General features: G+C 46.2%; 1 protein-coding gene across 2 annotated transcripts in view; it reads left to right on the forward strand.

Annotated features, from left to right (window-relative positions):
* USP6NL (USP6 N-terminal like) overlaps window positions 1-17,173 on the forward strand; it is a 257,526-nt gene that overhangs the window by 146,922 nt on the left and 93,431 nt on the right. For both annotated transcript variants that reach the window (XM_075345279.1, XM_075345278.1), the window contains exons 4-5: window positions 15,433-15,472; window positions 17,062-17,142. In XM_075345279.1, coding sequence (XP_075201394.1) covers window positions 15,433-15,472; window positions 17,062-17,142 — 121 coding nt within the window. The remainder of the gene's footprint in view (window positions 1-15,432; window positions 15,473-17,061; window positions 17,143-17,173) is intronic.

Below are 17,173 nucleotides of genomic sequence, written 5' to 3' on the forward strand. Positions count from 1 at the left end.
CCCAAAAAAAAACTTTGCGTGCAACAAAGTGTAGAAAAATTCATCTTAAAGACTACGACGAGCCAGAAAGAACATTTTGATGAATTAATTGCTAAATTCATATTTGCAACCAATTCTTCTTTCCGACTAGTTGAGCACCCATTGTTTGTACAAATGACTACAAACCACCAAGTAGATTTGATATCTCAGGAAAACATCTTCAGGCTGTATACGACATAGAAAGAGCGGCTTGTACAAAATATTTGAAAGACAAGGTTGTTAACATGAGCTTGGATGGTTGGAGCAACATCCACAACGACCCCATAATTTGCACTTGTGTCACAACAGAAGATGGTGAAACTTACCTTACAGACACAATCGACACATCTGGAAATTCACATACTGCTGAATATTTACTTGAAATTGCTAAGAACTCAATTCACCAATGCCAAGAACAGTTTGGATGTAAAGTAAGGAGCTTAGTTACTGATAACGCAAGCAATGTGGCAAAAATGCGAGCGGAACTGGCACAGGATGACACAAATGTCATTACATACGGTTGTTCTGCCCATTTGTTGCATCTTTTGGCAAAAGACCTGCATATTTTGGGTGTCAAGGAACATGTTGTAGAAATTGTTAAATATTTCCGCAATAATCATTTTGCACATGCAACCTACAAGGAAATGGGAGGACTGAAGTTGGTTCTACCACAAGATGTTAGATGGAATACCTTGGCTGACTGCTTGGAACTGTTTATTAACAACTGGTCAAAATTACTGTCCATTTGCAAAACACATAGGGATAAAATTGATGCTAATATACGAAGCAAAGTATTAAATCTTGGTGTGAAGAGAAATGCCGAGGACCTTTTGGAAAGGTTAAAGCCAATATCGATTGCGTTGGATAAAATGCAGAAAGATACTGCAACCATAGCTGATGCCACAGAAGTTTGGAAAGATTTAGAAGGTTCTCTAGATCTCTTGAACCTCTCAAACAATGTAAAGGTTGCAATACAGCACCGCAAGGACCAAGCATTAAAAGAAGAACACTATTTAGCCAATATCTTGCATCCCATCTACAGAGGGAAAAAATTATCTGAGGCGTAAATCAACTCTGCAATGGAGTGGCTCGCCAATACTAACCATGACATTGTGGCAACTGTGCTGAAATTGAAGTGTGAATCTGCACCATTTCAAAAATACATGTTTGCAGATAACGTCGTTAATGAACTAAAACCACTGGACTGGTGGAAGTCGCAATCACTTGTTCTTCCAGCAAAGATAATAAATCTAGCTACTCAGCTACTGACTGCATCGGCTTCACCCGCAGGAGTAGAGAGATTGTTTTCTTCATTTGGTTTTGTGCACACAACAGTCCGAAACCGCTTAGGAACTGCTAAAGCAGGACAACTGGTTTTCCTATTAAAAGTCCTAAACAGTAGGCTTAAAGGACTGATGTATTCACTGAAGATGTTTGCTTACTTCAAACATTAGAGATAGGCTATTGTTAAAAAGTACTTACTCTCTGTAGTTCAATTCTGAGTGTTTAATAGTGCAAATAAAAATTATTAGGTTTCATAATCAACTGTTTTAATATTTTTATTTGTGTAAAACAATTAGATTTGCAAAAAGACAAAGTTTTGCTTGTGTACAACTTGATTAAAAAATCTGATTTAAATCAAATGATTTAAATCAAAAAAATCTGATTTAAATAAAAAAAATCTGATTTTTTTGATTTTTTTTTAAAAAAAAATCAAGATTTTTATCCACCCTGCCCGAAACCATGAGCTGTTCTGGGTGCATACTTCTAATCCTTGCCTAACCGTCCCTGTATCTAGTAGCAAAAATAAAGAGATCTTTAGAAAAAGTATTTCTAAAGATCTTTTCTTCATCGTTCCTTATGGGAGACCCAGACCATGGGTGTATAGCTACTGCCTCCGGAGGACACACAAAGTACTACACTCAAAACGTGTAGCTCCTCCCTCCGGGCTATATACACCCCCTGGATGACAATCTAACCAGTTCAATGCTTTGTGTTCAGGAGGTCACACACACATGCATTTTTCTGATTTTTTTAATTTTTAAGATTTTTGATTTCAAAGATATGGAAGAAAAGCGGGTCCAGTCTGGACTCCCGGCATGTCCCTTCTCACCCCACTGTGTCGGCGGTGCTGTTAAGGTTGACTTTTCAAGGCTGGAGCCTTCACATGCCGCGCTCCTTCACCATCCCTCGGGCTCTGGCTTGAAGTGGGAGCCATCTCGGTCCTCTCTGCTTTGCAGGAGACCGGTCTCCATCCGCAGCCCTGTCAGGTTCCTGCCGGACGGAGCGTTTACCCTCTTCCCAGGGACTTGGCCCTGCGTCTCAAAAGCTAAGTATTGAGACGTTTTTCAGGGGTCCCGGGCACATTTATTATGGGGAGAGTGTGTTTTGTAACTCTGCTGTGTTTTACGGCCGGTTCTCTAGGTTTTTCCTGAGAACCGCGCCGAGGGTGCCTGCTCGTCGGCCGCATGTAAAAATCTAGGCCCCGGCTTCAGTCGCGGCCTAGTTTCGGTTTCATTCCCTCTGCATGTCAGTTTTTGCAGGGGAGCAGTGCGGCGCCGTTCAGCAGAGGGGAGGACACTCCTCTCTGAGGAGATGTTTCCCTCCCCTGTATCTCTCCTTGGCCCTCCGGATTCCCGCTCTTGGGCTAATCCCCGCCCCCCCTCCTCTCTCCAGCGCCATTTTCTCAGCGTCCTCACACTGATCGGCGCTGGCTGCTGCTGCTGCTGCATACACTGGGGGTCTGAGCTGTGGAATCCGGAGGGCACACAAAAAGCGGTCTGGTAAGCCACAACCTCTGGTTGTGGGTTTTATTATACACTCTCAAGGGGTCATTCTATAGGAGTGTATTATTTACTGCAGAGCCTCCACCTCAGCAGCATGTCTCTCACTAGGAGCAAGGCTGCAAAGCTGTACGCTATATGCACTGCATGTAAGCTCATATTGCCTGAACCGAGCACATACCCACATTGTGATGCCTGCTCGAACATGGTGGTGCCTCAGCCTGGAGCCTCTTCAGGGGTCCCTCCGGCCGCTCCGGCCCCGGTGGCTGAACCCCCGGCTTGGGTAGCATCTTTTTCCAGTGCTATTTCCCAGTCTTTTGCCGACTCTATGGGACAGCTGTCCCGAACTCTGCTGACCATGCATCAGCCCCCTTCTCAGGGTGCCTCTGCTGCTCCGAGCTCTGCAGAGCTCTCAGAACATGTTTTAGGACCCCGTCCCCCTAAACGGAGACGCAGGGACCCTTCTCCTTCCTCGTCCCACGGCTCTGATTCACGAGTTGAGGTGCAGGGCGAGGAGGATACTTTTACTGTGGGCTCAGACGCTACCTCTATGTACCCCATTGACTTATCTGAGGGTGATGCGGATGTTAGTGATTTGATTGCATCCATTAACTCCGTTCTGAACCTTAATCCACCAGTGTCAGAGGAACAAGCCTCTCTGGTGGAAATACACCAGTTTACTTCTCCTAAGAGAGCTAGGAGTACGTTTTTTAACCACTCCAGCTTTCAGGCCACTGTTACCAAACCCAGGGCCTGTCCTGACAAACTCTTTCCAAAGCGTAGTTCTGATGACCGTTTTCCCTTTCCACCTGAGGTGGTTAAGGAGTGGGCTAAGTCCCCAAAGGTGGACCCTCCGGTGTCTAGAATCTCAGCCCGGACAGTCGTTTCTGTGGCCGATGGCACCTCTCTTAAGGATCCCACTGACCGCCAGGTTGACCTTCTGGCCAAATCTGTATATGAGGCGGCAGGAGCCTCGTTCTTCCCGTCTTTTACAGCAGTGTGGGCTCTTAAGGCAGTCTCTGCCTCTCTGGCGGAGATACATTCCCTCGCCAGGGACTCTATACCCGAGATGGTTGCCTTAACTTCCCAAGCTTCGGCTTTTTCATCCTACGCCATGTCTGCCATTCTAGAGGCTTCTCACCGCACGGCGGTGGCTTCCGCTAATTCTCTCGCGATCCGCAGGATCTTGTGGCTTCGAGAGTGGAAAGCAGACGCTTCTTCTAAGAAGTACCTTGCTGGGCTCCCCTTTGCTGGGTCCCGGCTGTTCGGCGAACAACTGGATGAAATTATCAAGGAAGCTACTGGCGGGAAGAGTACTTCCTTGCCACAAATTAAAACCAGGAAACCTGTCCAGGGCAGGAACCAGTCGAGGTTTCGTTCCTTTCGTTCCTCTAACTGGTCATCCTCTAAGCCCTCAGCTTCGTCCACTACCTCAGCCAAGGATCGTAAACCGAACTGGCGCGCGAAGCCGCGTCCTCAGAAGAGCGGAGGAGCCGCTGCCACCAAGGCAGCCTCCTCTTGACTATCTGGCCGAGCCAGCAACGTCCTTGGTCGGTGGCAGGCTCTCCCACTTTGGCGACATGTGGTTTCAACACGTCTCCGATCAGTGGGTGCGGGATATCATCTCCCACGGCTACAGGATAGAATTTTCTTCCAGCCCGCCAAACAGATTTTTTCTGTCCGCTCCCCCCTGCTCCAAGGCCGCCGCCTTCTCTCAGGCCGTGGCATCCTTGCAGGCCAACGGAGTAATTGTACCGGTTCCCGCCCGGGAACGGTTCAGAGGTTTCTACTCAAACCTCTTCCTAGTCCCCAAGAAGGACGGTTCCTTCCGGCCCATCCTGGATCTCAAGCTTCTCAACAAGCATGTTCAGGTGCGGCGCTTTCGCATGGAATCTCTGAGATCGGTCATTGCTTCAATGACCCAAGGAGATTTTCTAGCATCCATCGACATCAGAGATGCCTATCTGCATGTGCCTATTGCGGTTTCACACCAGCGTTGGCTACGCTTTGCAATAGGAGAGGAACATTTCCAATTCGTGGCTCTCCCCTTCGGGTTAGCCACGGCCCCTCGTGTTTTCACCAAGGTCATGGCAGTAGTAGTAGCGGTCCTGCATCTCCAGGGTTTGGCAGTGATTCCTTACCTGGACGACCTTCTTGTCAAGGCCTCATCCAGTGCAGACTGCCAGCGGAGTGTCTCGCTCACTCTCGCCACGCTTGTTCAATTCGGGTGGCTTGTCAATCTGACCAAGTCCACTCTGTCCCCGACCCAGGAACTCACGTACCTAGGGATGCAATTCGAGACTCTGCCGGCACTTGTGAAGCTGCCCTTAGCCAAACAGCAGTCTCTTCATCGGGCGGTGCGCTCTCTGTTGCAGCCCCGCCGTCATTCCATCAGGCACCTCATGCAGGTGCTGGGTCAGATGGTGGCGTCAATGGAAGCGGTTCCCTTTGCCCAGTTCCATCTGCGTCCCCTGCAGCTGGACATTCTCCGCTGTTGGGACAAGTGGACCTCTTCCTTGCACAGGCTAGTTGCTCTGTCGCCTCAGACCAGGAGCTCTCTTCAGTGGTGGCTTCGGCCCCTCTCTCTGTCTCAGGGACGCTCCTTCCTGACTCCGTCCTGGATGATCCTCACCACGGATGCCAGTCTCTCCGGCTGGGGAGCAGTGTTTCTCCACCACCGAGCACAGGGCACTTGGACTCCGTCCGAATCTGCCCTCTCGATCAATGTGCTGGAAATCAGGGCTGTTCTTCTAGCTCTCGTTGCCTTTCACCGCCTGTTGGCGGGCAAGCACATTCGAGTCCAGTCGGACAACGCAACAGCGGTTGCCTACATCAATCACCAGGGCGGGACTCGCAGCCGCCTGGCGATGTTGGAGGTTCAACGAATCCTTCAGTGGACGGAGGACTCAAAGTCCACCATATCCGCAGTCCACATCCCAGGCGTAGAAAACTGGGAGGCAGATTATCTCAGCCGTCAAACCGTGGACAGCGGCGAGTGGGCCCTGCATCCGGCGGTGTTCAGGTCCATCTGCCGCAAGTGGGGCACTCCGGAAGTGGATCTAATGGCATCCCGGCACAACAACAAGGTCCCGGTTTACGTGGCTCGCTCCCATGATCCTCAGGCCTTCGCAGCGGACGCACTGGTTCAAGATTGGTCTCAGTTCCGTCTGGCCTATGTGTTCCCCCCTCTAGCTCTCTTGCCCCAGGGTTCTGTGCAAGATCAGAGTGGAGGGCCGTCGGGTCATAATTATTGCTCCGGACTGGCCCAGGCGAGCTTGGTACCCAGATCTGCTCCGTCTGTCCGTCGAAATGCCGTGGCATCTCCCGGACCGCCCAGACCTTCTCTCTCAAGGTCCGTTTTTCCGCCAGAATTCTGCGGCTCTCAAATTGACGGCGTGGCTCTTGAGTCCTGGATCCTGACGGCTTCAGGCATTCCTTCTGAGGTCATTTCCACTATGACTCAGGCTCGGAAGTCTTCCTCGGCCAAGATTTACCACAGGACTTGGAAGATTTTCCTGTCCTGGTGCCGCTCTTCCGGCCATGCTCCTTGGCCGTTCTCCTTGCCGACCATCCTGTCTTTTCTACAGTCCGGTCTGCAGCTAGGACTGTCCCTCAATTCTCTCAAGGGACAGGTATCGGCTCTGTCGGTATTATTCCAGCGGCGTATCGCCCGACTGGCTCAGGTGCGCACCTTCATGCAGGGCGCATCTCACATCATTCCTCCTTACCGGCGGCCTTTGGATCCCTGGGATCTTAATCTGGTCCTCACGGCCTTACAGAAACCCCCTTTTGAGCCTCTTAGGGAGGTTCCCTTGTTTAGACTTTCACAGAAAGTGGTTTTTCTAGTAGCCATAACTTCTCTCCGGAGAGTCTCTGATTTGGCTGCGCTCTCTTCGGAGTCACCTTTCTTGGTGTTTCACCAAGACAAGGTGGTTCTCCGTCCGACTCCGGATTTTCTCCCTAAGGTGGTGTCTTCTTTCCACCTTAACCAGGACATTTCATTGCCTTCCCTTTGTCCGGCCCCTGTGCATCGCTTTGAGAAGGCGTTGCATACCTTGGATTTGGTGCGGGCGCTCCGAATCTATGTGTCACGCACCGCCGCTTTTAGGCGGTGCACCTCACTTTTTGTGCTAACCACGGGTCAGCGCAAGGGTCTCTTGGCTTCTAAGCCGACCCTAGCTCGTTGGATTAGGTCGGCCATCTCTGATGCCTACCAGTGTTCTCAGGTGCCTCCACCGCCGGGGATTAAGGCGCACTCGACCAGAGCTGTCGGTGCCTCCTGGGCTTTCAGGCACCAGGCTACGGCTCAGCAGGTTTGTCAGGCTGCCACTTGGTCTAGTCTGCACACCTTTTCGAAGCACTACCAAGTGCATGCTCATGCTTCGGCAGATGCGAGCTTGGGCAGGCGCATCCTTCAGGCGGCTGTCGCCCATTTGTGAAGTTAGGTTTTGCCTACTTCTCAGTTTGGTTTCTTTCCCACCCATGGACTGCTTTGAGACGTCCCATGGTCTGGGTCTCCCATAAGGAACGATGAAGAAAAAGAGAATTTTGTTTACTTACCATAAATTCTTTTTCTTATAGTTCCGACATGGGAGACCCAGCACCCTCCCTGTTGCCTGTTGGCAGTTTTTGTTCCGTGTGTTTCACCGGCTGTTGTTGTAGACAGAGGTTTCGGTTTTTACGAGTTTTACTCTATCTCTACTTATGGGTGGATGTCCTCCTTCAGCTTTTGCACTGTACTGGTTAGATTGTCATCCAGGGGGTGTATATAGCCCGGAGGGAGGAGCTACACGTTTTGAGTGTAGTACTTTGTGTGTCCTCCGGAGGCAGTAGCTATACACCCATGGTCTGGGTCTCCCATGTCGGAACTATAAGAAAAAGAATTTACGGTAAGTAAACAAAATTCTCTTTTTATCATATGCTAATGAGCGCACGGACTAGTCGATAGCGCGTTTGTTCCCTTGCCTAGTCGGCCCCCTTATCATATAAGCATGCCCCCTGTAGGCGTGCTTACATGCTATAGAATGTGCAGTATCAGAGGCATGGTCGTTCTCACCGCTCTCTGCTGCCACTGCACCAGACGCTGGATTTCAGCTCAGTGCGCATGATCAGAAGTCCCGGACTTACAGTTATGGTCAATATAAAGCCAGGTGTACGCGGCCCGGCTTCAAACTGGTGTAGTGCACATGACCGGAAGTCCGAGGACATTCTGATCAATCACACTGAGCCGAACACCAGCAGTGGCAGCAGAGGTGAGCCCGACCATGCCTCTGACGCTGTGCATTCATTAGCATGTTAGCACTCCTCTGTGGGCGTGTTAACATGCTAAGGAGGCCAACTAGCCAAGGGAACTAACACGCTTGCGACTAGTCCCTGGCCTCATTAGCATATTATAAAGAATCTTTTAGCAATATTATTTCTAAAGATCTCTATCTATGCTACTAGATACAGGGATGGTTAGGCTGTGCGTATACTGCATTTTTTTTACCACAATGATGCAATGTTTTTATCTTCATGGTGACTACAAAGAGCTTTTATCTTCATGGTGACTACAAAGAGCAGCGTTTTTGGACTAAAAAAACACAGGAGTCCTCCACCCATCAGGCCTCTACTGAAGTGAGCCGCGGGATTAGCGCCGACATCACTCAGGTAATGTGCAGTGACAACTGGAGTCCTCCATCTGTCACCGCAAATCACGACTGACGTCACCGCTTATCTCGTGGCTCACTTCACCTGCGGCCTGATATGCGGTCACAAGTGGAGGACTCCAGCTGTCACCGCACATGACCTGACTGAAGTCACCGCTGATCTCGCGCTGCTCACTTCAGCCGCGGTCTGATTTGTGTTATCAGGTGGAGGACTCCAGTCAGGTGATGTGCGATGATAGCTGTATTCCTCCACCTGTTACCACAAATCCAGCCATGACTGAAGTGAGCGTGAGATCAGCGGTAACCTCAGTCAGGTGATGTGCGGTGACAGCTGAAGTCACCGCTGATCCCGCGCACCTCGCATCACTTGCGGCCTGACCCTCACAACGAGCAGTCATGTTCTATGGCCGCTCACTGTGGTTGTGAGATGTAGCAGAGCTGGATGCATCCTGGGACCTCGTGCGGATTACGTCGGACCTGGAGGGGTGTTTTAGGGGTTAATAAAGTGGTGAAAAAGGGGATTTTTTTGTGTTTTTATATCAAATAAAGGATTTTTTGGGTGATTATGTTTATTTACTTTTCACTTACAGCTTAGTGATGAGCGGGTGTCTTATAGACGCCTGCCATCACTAAGCTATGACTTAGTGGCAGCTATGAGCTGCTGCCATTAACTCCTTAATACCCCGATTTCCACCGCACCAGGACAATCAGGATCAGCTGGGAAAAGTCCCAGGACTGTCGCATCTAATGGGTGGGGCAATTCCGGGCGGCTTCTGGCTGATATTTTTAGGCTGGGGGGGGATCCCAATAATGTGGGTCTCACCAGCCTGAGAATACCAGCCCCCAGCTGTAAGATTTTATCTTGGCTGGTTATCAAAATTGGGGGAGACTGCACATCGTTTTTGTTTTTTAAATTTATTTATTTAATTTACTGAACGATATAGACCTGCCCATCGGCGTCTGATTGGCTGTTGTCACAGCTGTCACTCAGCGTGGGGGCGGGCCGGCTCTGGAAGATGAAAGAGCTGCCGCGGGAGCAGTGTGACAGACGTCTGGCGGTCGGTGAGTATGAAGCGCTTGCTCCTACCACTTTGTGCCTGATTCTGGTCCCCATAGACTTTATATGGGGAGCAGTATCTGGCCAAATACCAGCGATCAATCCCCACCGATCCGGAGTCTAGTCAGAAAAACGCACCAAAACGCATGTAAAATAGCAACTTCCGTTTTTCATTGCAGTTTTGCACGCCTTATTCAATTTAATGGGTGAAAAACGCAGTGAAAAACTCCAAAAGAATTGACATGCTGCAGTGGTCACCACAAAGATGCAGCAAAAAAAAAAAAACCTGCAACGTGCGGACAGCACAAATTAGACTTTGCTGGGGGAAGGAAATTCATGCAGTTTTGAGACCAAAACTGCATCCAAAAAACGCGGCAAAAAACGCAGCTTGCGCACATAGCCTTAGGCAAGGATTAGCAATATGCACTGAGAACTGCTTGTGGTTCTGGGTGCATATTGCACCTGACAGGTTAACTTTAAAGACCAGGCAGGAGTGGACTAGGCAAGTTGAAATTACGTGTCCTGCCCAATATTTGGAAGATAAGGCTGCTTTCACACATCCGGCTTGAGCTCTGCGGCTCAATCCGGCTGTGCAAGCTATGCAACGGATGCGGTGAAAACACCGCATCCTTTGCATAAGTTTTTCCCATGCGGCCTGTCCGGTTTTTGCCGCTTGCGGCATGCTACTGAGCATGCGCAGTGGCAAAAACCGCATGCGGCGGCCGGATGTGTTTTTTGCCGCATCCGGCCGCCATAGGCATGCATTGAAAAATGCGCCGCATCGGCCGGGTGCGGCGCGATGCGGTTTTTTTTTTTTGCCGCACGAAAAAAACGTGCCAGGCAACGTTCCATCCGGCCGCCACATCGGCTAAATCTGCCGCATGCGGCAAAAACCGGATGGAACGCAAGGCTATGCGGCACAATGCGGCACCAATTAAAGTCTATGCAGGAAAAACGCAACCGGCAGCAAAAAAAAAACGGTTGCGATTTTCCTGCAAAGTGCCGGATTGTGCCGCATTGCAGAAACCGGAGGTGTGAAAGCAGCCTAACCTTCGCTACAGCATTATAGTGGGGATCAGTCAGTAATGCACCTATCGAATTTCAGACCAATCACGTTGGGATACTTTAAAGTCACTTTTTTGGTTTTAGCCTGCCCATTTCTAAACTGTAGTTACCGGTTTAGTGTCGTCTTCTCCACCTCCTGAGAACCTTATCTTTTATGCTGGAAGTACATTTACAGAAGCAATTCGGATGTGCTATTAAATCCACTTTAAATTCCAGGGCACTTTCTTCAGATGCTTCATGTTCTCCTGAATTATGTTATTTTGAGCGGCCATTTTTAGACTTTTATGTTTAAGCGATTTGTCATTGCAGACTGTTGCCCGAAGCGCACATAAAAATGTTGGAGCTACAAATTAAAACTAGTCTCATATATTATTTATTAGCCATTTCAATGTAAATTAAGTGGGTTATGTGTCTACAGGGTCAGTTTTACTATCCTTTATAAGAAATAAGTCATATAAACTAGCCTGGGAAGATTAAAATGTAGTTCAAGGAAGACTTTAGTAATTACACATTTATATGTTCCATATATTTAGTTTTGTGTTTTTTTTTTTTTTTGTTTGTTTTTTTTTTACCCCTCAAATGGTTTTACTTGTCCTGTGATTTGGAAGACTGTAGATGTGGAGTTTCCCAAATAATCCTCTGCACTCTCTGTAGTCTTCCTCTTTCCAATATATCCATTGTATCCAGTCAGTAATTACTACTTTGAGTAAGGCCCCTTTCACACATCAGTTTTTTGCCATCAGTCACAATCCGTGGAATTTTGAAAAAAAAAAAAAAAAAAAAAACAGATCCGGCCACAGATGCCGCTGGATCCGTTTTTTTTTCTCATTGACTTGTATTGGCAACAGATTGCGACGGATGGCCTAACGTTTTTATTTTTTTTGTGTACGTAGAAAAAAGTCCATCGCCATCCGTCGTTTGGTAGAATGGAAACCTATGGGCGCAGGATCCGTCATCATACGTCAGATTATGGAATCCGGCGACGGATTCAGTTTTGTTTTTTGTTTTTTTTTTAACTGAGCATGCTCCAATTGATTATTTAGCCCCCAGCTAGTTGGATCCGTCGCATCAGTTAAGCCACAATCTGCATTGATCAATGCAGAAGAGCCCCAACACTACGCCAAAGTATTTCTCTACGTTGGGGTCCCTAGCTTGTGTGTGTCCTCTCATGCAGTTAAAAAACTTACCGTGTATGGGACGCTGAGACCCAGGCTATATATGCGTATAATGTGGATTGGCAATAGGTGTGTATGGGGAGGGTTCACAAACGAAAAACTACTAACATTAAGGAATAACGTTTGGAACTCCATTCTATGTCTGAACTGGGTGCAAAAAACCTAAAAAACATCACTATGGGGAGATAAGGTATGCACACCAGTGACTATGGAAGGGGAATACATGGAATAGCAGAAACTGCTGTGTGAATACTGACATGAAAAATTCAATAGCTATTTGTAAGAATGAAATGTGAAAAATGGAACCTGCATTACTGCCATGAATATATGAATAAAGAGAAATTTAGCTACTGAATTGATCAATGCAGAAGAGCCCCAACACTACGCCAAAGTTGCATTGATCAATTCAGTAGCTAAATTTCTCTTTATTCATATATTCATGGCAGTAATGCAGGTTCCATTTTTCACATTTCATTCTTACAAATAGCTATTGAATTTTTCATGTCAGTATTCACACAGCAGTTTCTGCTATTCCATGTATTCCCCTTCCATAGTCACTGGTGTGCATACCTTATCTCCCCATAGTGATGTTTTTTAGGTTTTTTGCACCCAGTTCAGACATAGAATGGAGTTCCAAACGTTATTCCTTAATGTAAAGCCACAATCTGCGACTGATCCGTCGAGAAAACAGATTGTGACTGATGGCAAAAAACTGGTGTGTGAAAAGGGCCTAATACTTGTTGATTTGGTGGGCTCAGTGGCTTTCAATAAAGTGCTGAGGCGGAAGTAGAGTGGACCCCACATCCTTATCAGAATGGGAAGAGTCCAGGGAAACAGAAGAATTTCAACATTTGAGTCCTCCAGTAATTGATAACTAAGGCTAGTTTCACACTTGCGTTGAACGGGATCCGTAGCATTGCGTTGTGTGACGCATGCAACGGATGCGTTGCATATAGTGGCACAACACATGCTACAGATCGTACAAAATAACGCAGTCCGTTGTAGTTTTTTTTCCTTGACTTTACACATCTGAGCATGCGCAGTTGTGTAAAGTCAGCTGCGTTAACGGAATCCGTCAAATGACGCATTCTAACGGAATCCGCCACCATAGGCGTCCATTATAAAAACAACGGACGCCTAACGGATTCCTGCAGATTGCGTTTTTTTGACACTCCGCCAAGCGCAGAAAAACGTTACATGCTGCGTTCAATCCGCTAGACGCAGCGTCAAAATAACGCCGCTGCGTCGTCTAGCGGATGCAACGCAGACACTTGCGTTACAGTGCGTCGTCCATACAACTCTATGGAGAATAGCGCGGTCCGTTAACGGACTGCGCTATTCTCCATAGTGACGGAATGCGCTGAACGCAAGTGTGAAACTAGCCTAACTGAAAACTGAAAAGATAGTAAGAACATCTTCACTATGCCCAATGAAGAGACCTGTGTAGTCTCGAAAGCCTCTTAGATGTTACTATCTTTTCAGTACTCCATTAAAAAGGTCCTAACTGTGGACTCTGTTTTTAATATTTTTTTTCTATATACCGACTAACTTGGTGCAAAAATATTTTTTCCTTTAATACTATGGAAACAATAAGTAGAATGTCACCTATCCTGTAAGCTACCCTGCCAATGAGCTTCATTAACCCCTTGCCTCTGCAGACAATTTTTTTTTTGTTTGCATTTTTACCACCTTCCTCCAAGAGCCATAACTTATTTTCATCACAAGTGGGATGAAAATGATGAAAAGATAAAACTGCAATTTTGAATTTTGCAATCTTTTATTTTGCTGGAAAACCGCAGACACCTATTTATGTAGTGTGGCTGTAGGGCTTGATGTTAGTGATTTTAAATTGCGTAAAGATTTTCTGATTGTTGCTGGTACAGAATCAAAAGGACGTCTGTAAACAACCTATTGTGAGAATTGTATTGTAATAGTGGTGGCCCATATTTCAGTTTTTACAACCTTCTTTTAAAACCTTGTTGGTATTGTCATTCCTGCTACTAATGGGTATTAAAGAGAATCTGTCAGATTTTTGCTTTGTAATGTGAGGATAGCATGAGGTAAAGGTTGAGACACTGCTTTCAGAGCTGTTTGTTATTAGGCTGTGTACTGTTGTTTCCATACTATTAATGTTTTATCACCAGGAGATTATCACTGCCTGCACTACAGATGTTGTGAGCTATGCTTCTTCCATGCCGAAGCAGTTTACTATCAATAGACAATCTACATATCTAGCCTAGTGTGGGTATTATTAGTTATCTGAGCTCTGCTACATATTCCATCTAAGAACTATCACAACTGCTGCACCCAATAAACTAAGTAATACATCTTGGATTTAGGGTTTCTGTTCCTATACAGTGTCCACCCATATCCTGTCCACCGCCATTAACTTGAGAACGGCGGCAGCTATAGGCATAGACGTGGTGTCTAGGTATAGTAAAGTAGCCATGCGCTACGCAATGAAACCACCTATAGCGCCACCTGGTGGAAAACAACGGAGTTAGCATTTATTTCTATCTCAAAAACGGAACGAGATAGAGGAAAAAAAGTGAATTACAAATTGTAGGGGATCATCAATTCAATACGAATTGACACCTGTAGATTATGCTTCAGATTCCCCCTCCACTCCACCCCCGCTTGAAATATGTGAAATACGCTTTCAAAATATGTAACAGAAATGGATATGCTGAGAACTTGAACGTTTTCTGTTTGTAAACATTTCACACCACATGGATGAGCTTTGTACAATGTAATCCACTTTCTTATGGCAATTGGCATTGATTTTTACTTGCACCTACAGCCCAGGCTATCTGTACTAATGCAGCGATGTGCACCAAGAAACCACTCTTGATTGCCGTTTAATAGCTTGTTTACAGGCCAACCACCCTTCCCATACGCACAGAATAAGCGTAGTACGATCGCTCCGTGCCCGTAGGCGGATGGTGTGCTGCCGACAAGGATGGTAAAGTGAGCTTAAAAATGTCGCCCAACAAACGATTGTTTTGGGTTATTGGTAGCCTCTATATGCTGGTCAATTATTGGGACGTGAGCTTTCCTAGGAATCATCGTTGATGAATATTCCAATATAAATGCACCATAATAAGGGGGACACGATTTGGCTATGTGCAGTAACAGCAGAGAGGGGGATTCTGACACTGGAGGGGGTAATTCCGCTGATCACCTTGCCGGCATTAATAGAAGTACCGTATAGCTTGTCTTCCTGATACCTGATTTTAAACCCAGTCTATGGAATATGGTGTGGGAAATACGCCCAAAGACTGAGAAGCCATTAAGCCATTATTGAACGTCATGGACTTTGGTCTTTTTATGTAACTTTGTTTCTATGGTCCTGTATTAATACAATACTGAGCATCTGCATTACATGATTCCTTAGTACAACTATATACAGAGGGGATCTATGGGACCAGAAATCCAGGCTGCAGTTCCTCTGGTTGCTTTATTTCTCTGCTGTTAAGATGTTGGGAGGACAGTGCTTCATCGTTTTTGCAATGGGTACAGTAAGTTTGGAAAGTTCCTCTGCAGCTCGGAGCTCTCATGTGCACTCCGGTCGTGATACTGTTGTGTGACGGCTGAATGTGGAGAGCAGTAATGTCTGTGCTTACACTGCCTCTAACTGGATGCGGAAATGTCATGCAGCTTATTCATGCCTGTCTTCTTCTTTTCAGTGAGGAAGAGCTACCAATCCACGATGGAGCAGTAGACCGGGTATGTATGGACTGTGCATTATAGCTAGTGCTTTTAGGGTTCAGTACCACATCTGGATTTATTTATTGAGAGATTTCCTTCATTTCAAAATAATCCATAACTGAAATCCACCAGTATTCAGATCTTATACCAAAACACAAGATTCCTCCCATCGTACTGCATCATATCGGTAACTGAGGACACATGAGCATTTTCACAAGTGCTGTTTTCAGATTAATTCTTAGTCCTTTTTCTTTTGAGTTCAGCGAATTTAGGGTTTTTTTGCCGGTGTTGGGAAAGTTACATAAATGTGACATTAGGAAGAATGTGTTATACTATAAAGACGGTATGACTGTCTCTTGTGCTGCTCATGTAATAAGACAAATGCTAATGGGACCGCCTTATTATATAGGAAGTTTCATGAACTATGGGTCTGTGATGGCAATTGTACTCAGAATTCCTGCTATGTTGTCTGTGCTAACTGTATAGTCATAACTACATTAAAATTCCTTTAATCCAGCATCCAATAGTCTGAAAGAATTCTGAGACTGATTTTAAAGGGAACCGGTTACCAGATTTGATGACTATTATCTGAAGCCACCAATAGTAGCTCTTATATACAGAATTCTAATATGCTGTATATAAGAGCCCAGGCCACTGTGTAGAACGTAAAAATAACTTTTATATTACTCACCTGGGGGCGTTTCGGTCCGATAATGGTCACTGCTCTCCGGTCCAGCTCCTCCTCTCTGCTGCAATCGCCATCCTTCTCCTTCTGAGGCCCTTGTGCATGACGCGTCCAACGTCACCCACACAATCTGGCATTGTGGTCCTGCGCAGGCGCACTTTGATATACCTCCTCAGGGCAGATCAAAGCATTGTAGTGCGCATGCACAGGTCTTTACCCTTTCCTCGCACCTGCACATTACAGTACTTTGACCTGCCCTGAGCGGATCACACAAAGTGACACATCAATGGATTCCGGGTCTTTTTTTTTTTTTGTTTTGTTTTTCTACAACATGCTGCTGTCAGATGAGGTAGCAAAAACATGCAGACAGATTCCCTTTAAATTGTTTGCAACACTACAGTAACCCAATGCAGTGTGTATAGATCCTCTCTCTGTCTCTCCCTGGCTATGCCTCTCTCGATTATTTATATATATATATATATATATATATATATATATATATATATATATATAAAAATTTTTTTTTGTTTTATAAAGCAAATGTACCACCATACCATGAAGTGGTGTTACTGTGCCAATTGGGAGACCTATACTCAACTTAAAACATTTAACGTGAAGGTTATTATCCACATACCTGTTCATATGACGTCATCAGCGAGTGCAGATGAGTGAGAAATGGCTTGTGCTCCTCACAATGAGATGGCTCTTTATAGGGGTTGTACAACAAAAGGAATTATGCAGGGTTATGGTTTTTTTTTGTCAACAGGAAACTTCGTATATCTACATACTGAGAAGATGTTCGTCTCTATTGTCCTTTCAATATTGTAGGCAAGCCTATGAGAAGTTATTTTAGAACATTACATCACCTGGAAGGGGTTGGTATAGGGTTTATAATATCTCTGTCAATTCTTTGTTTTTCTAGCAAAAGTTTCTTGAAATTGAGCGGACCTCCAAATGGCTGAAAATGTTGAAGAGCTGGGACAAATACAAGAACTCTGAAAAGGTAATGGATGGGACTTTTCTATACATCTCCT

Source organism: Anomaloglossus baeobatrachus, chromosome 4, assembly GCF_048569485.1.
Source record: "Anomaloglossus baeobatrachus isolate aAnoBae1 chromosome 4, aAnoBae1.hap1, whole genome shotgun sequence".
Taxonomy (NCBI): domain Eukaryota; kingdom Metazoa; phylum Chordata; class Amphibia; order Anura; family Aromobatidae; genus Anomaloglossus; species Anomaloglossus baeobatrachus.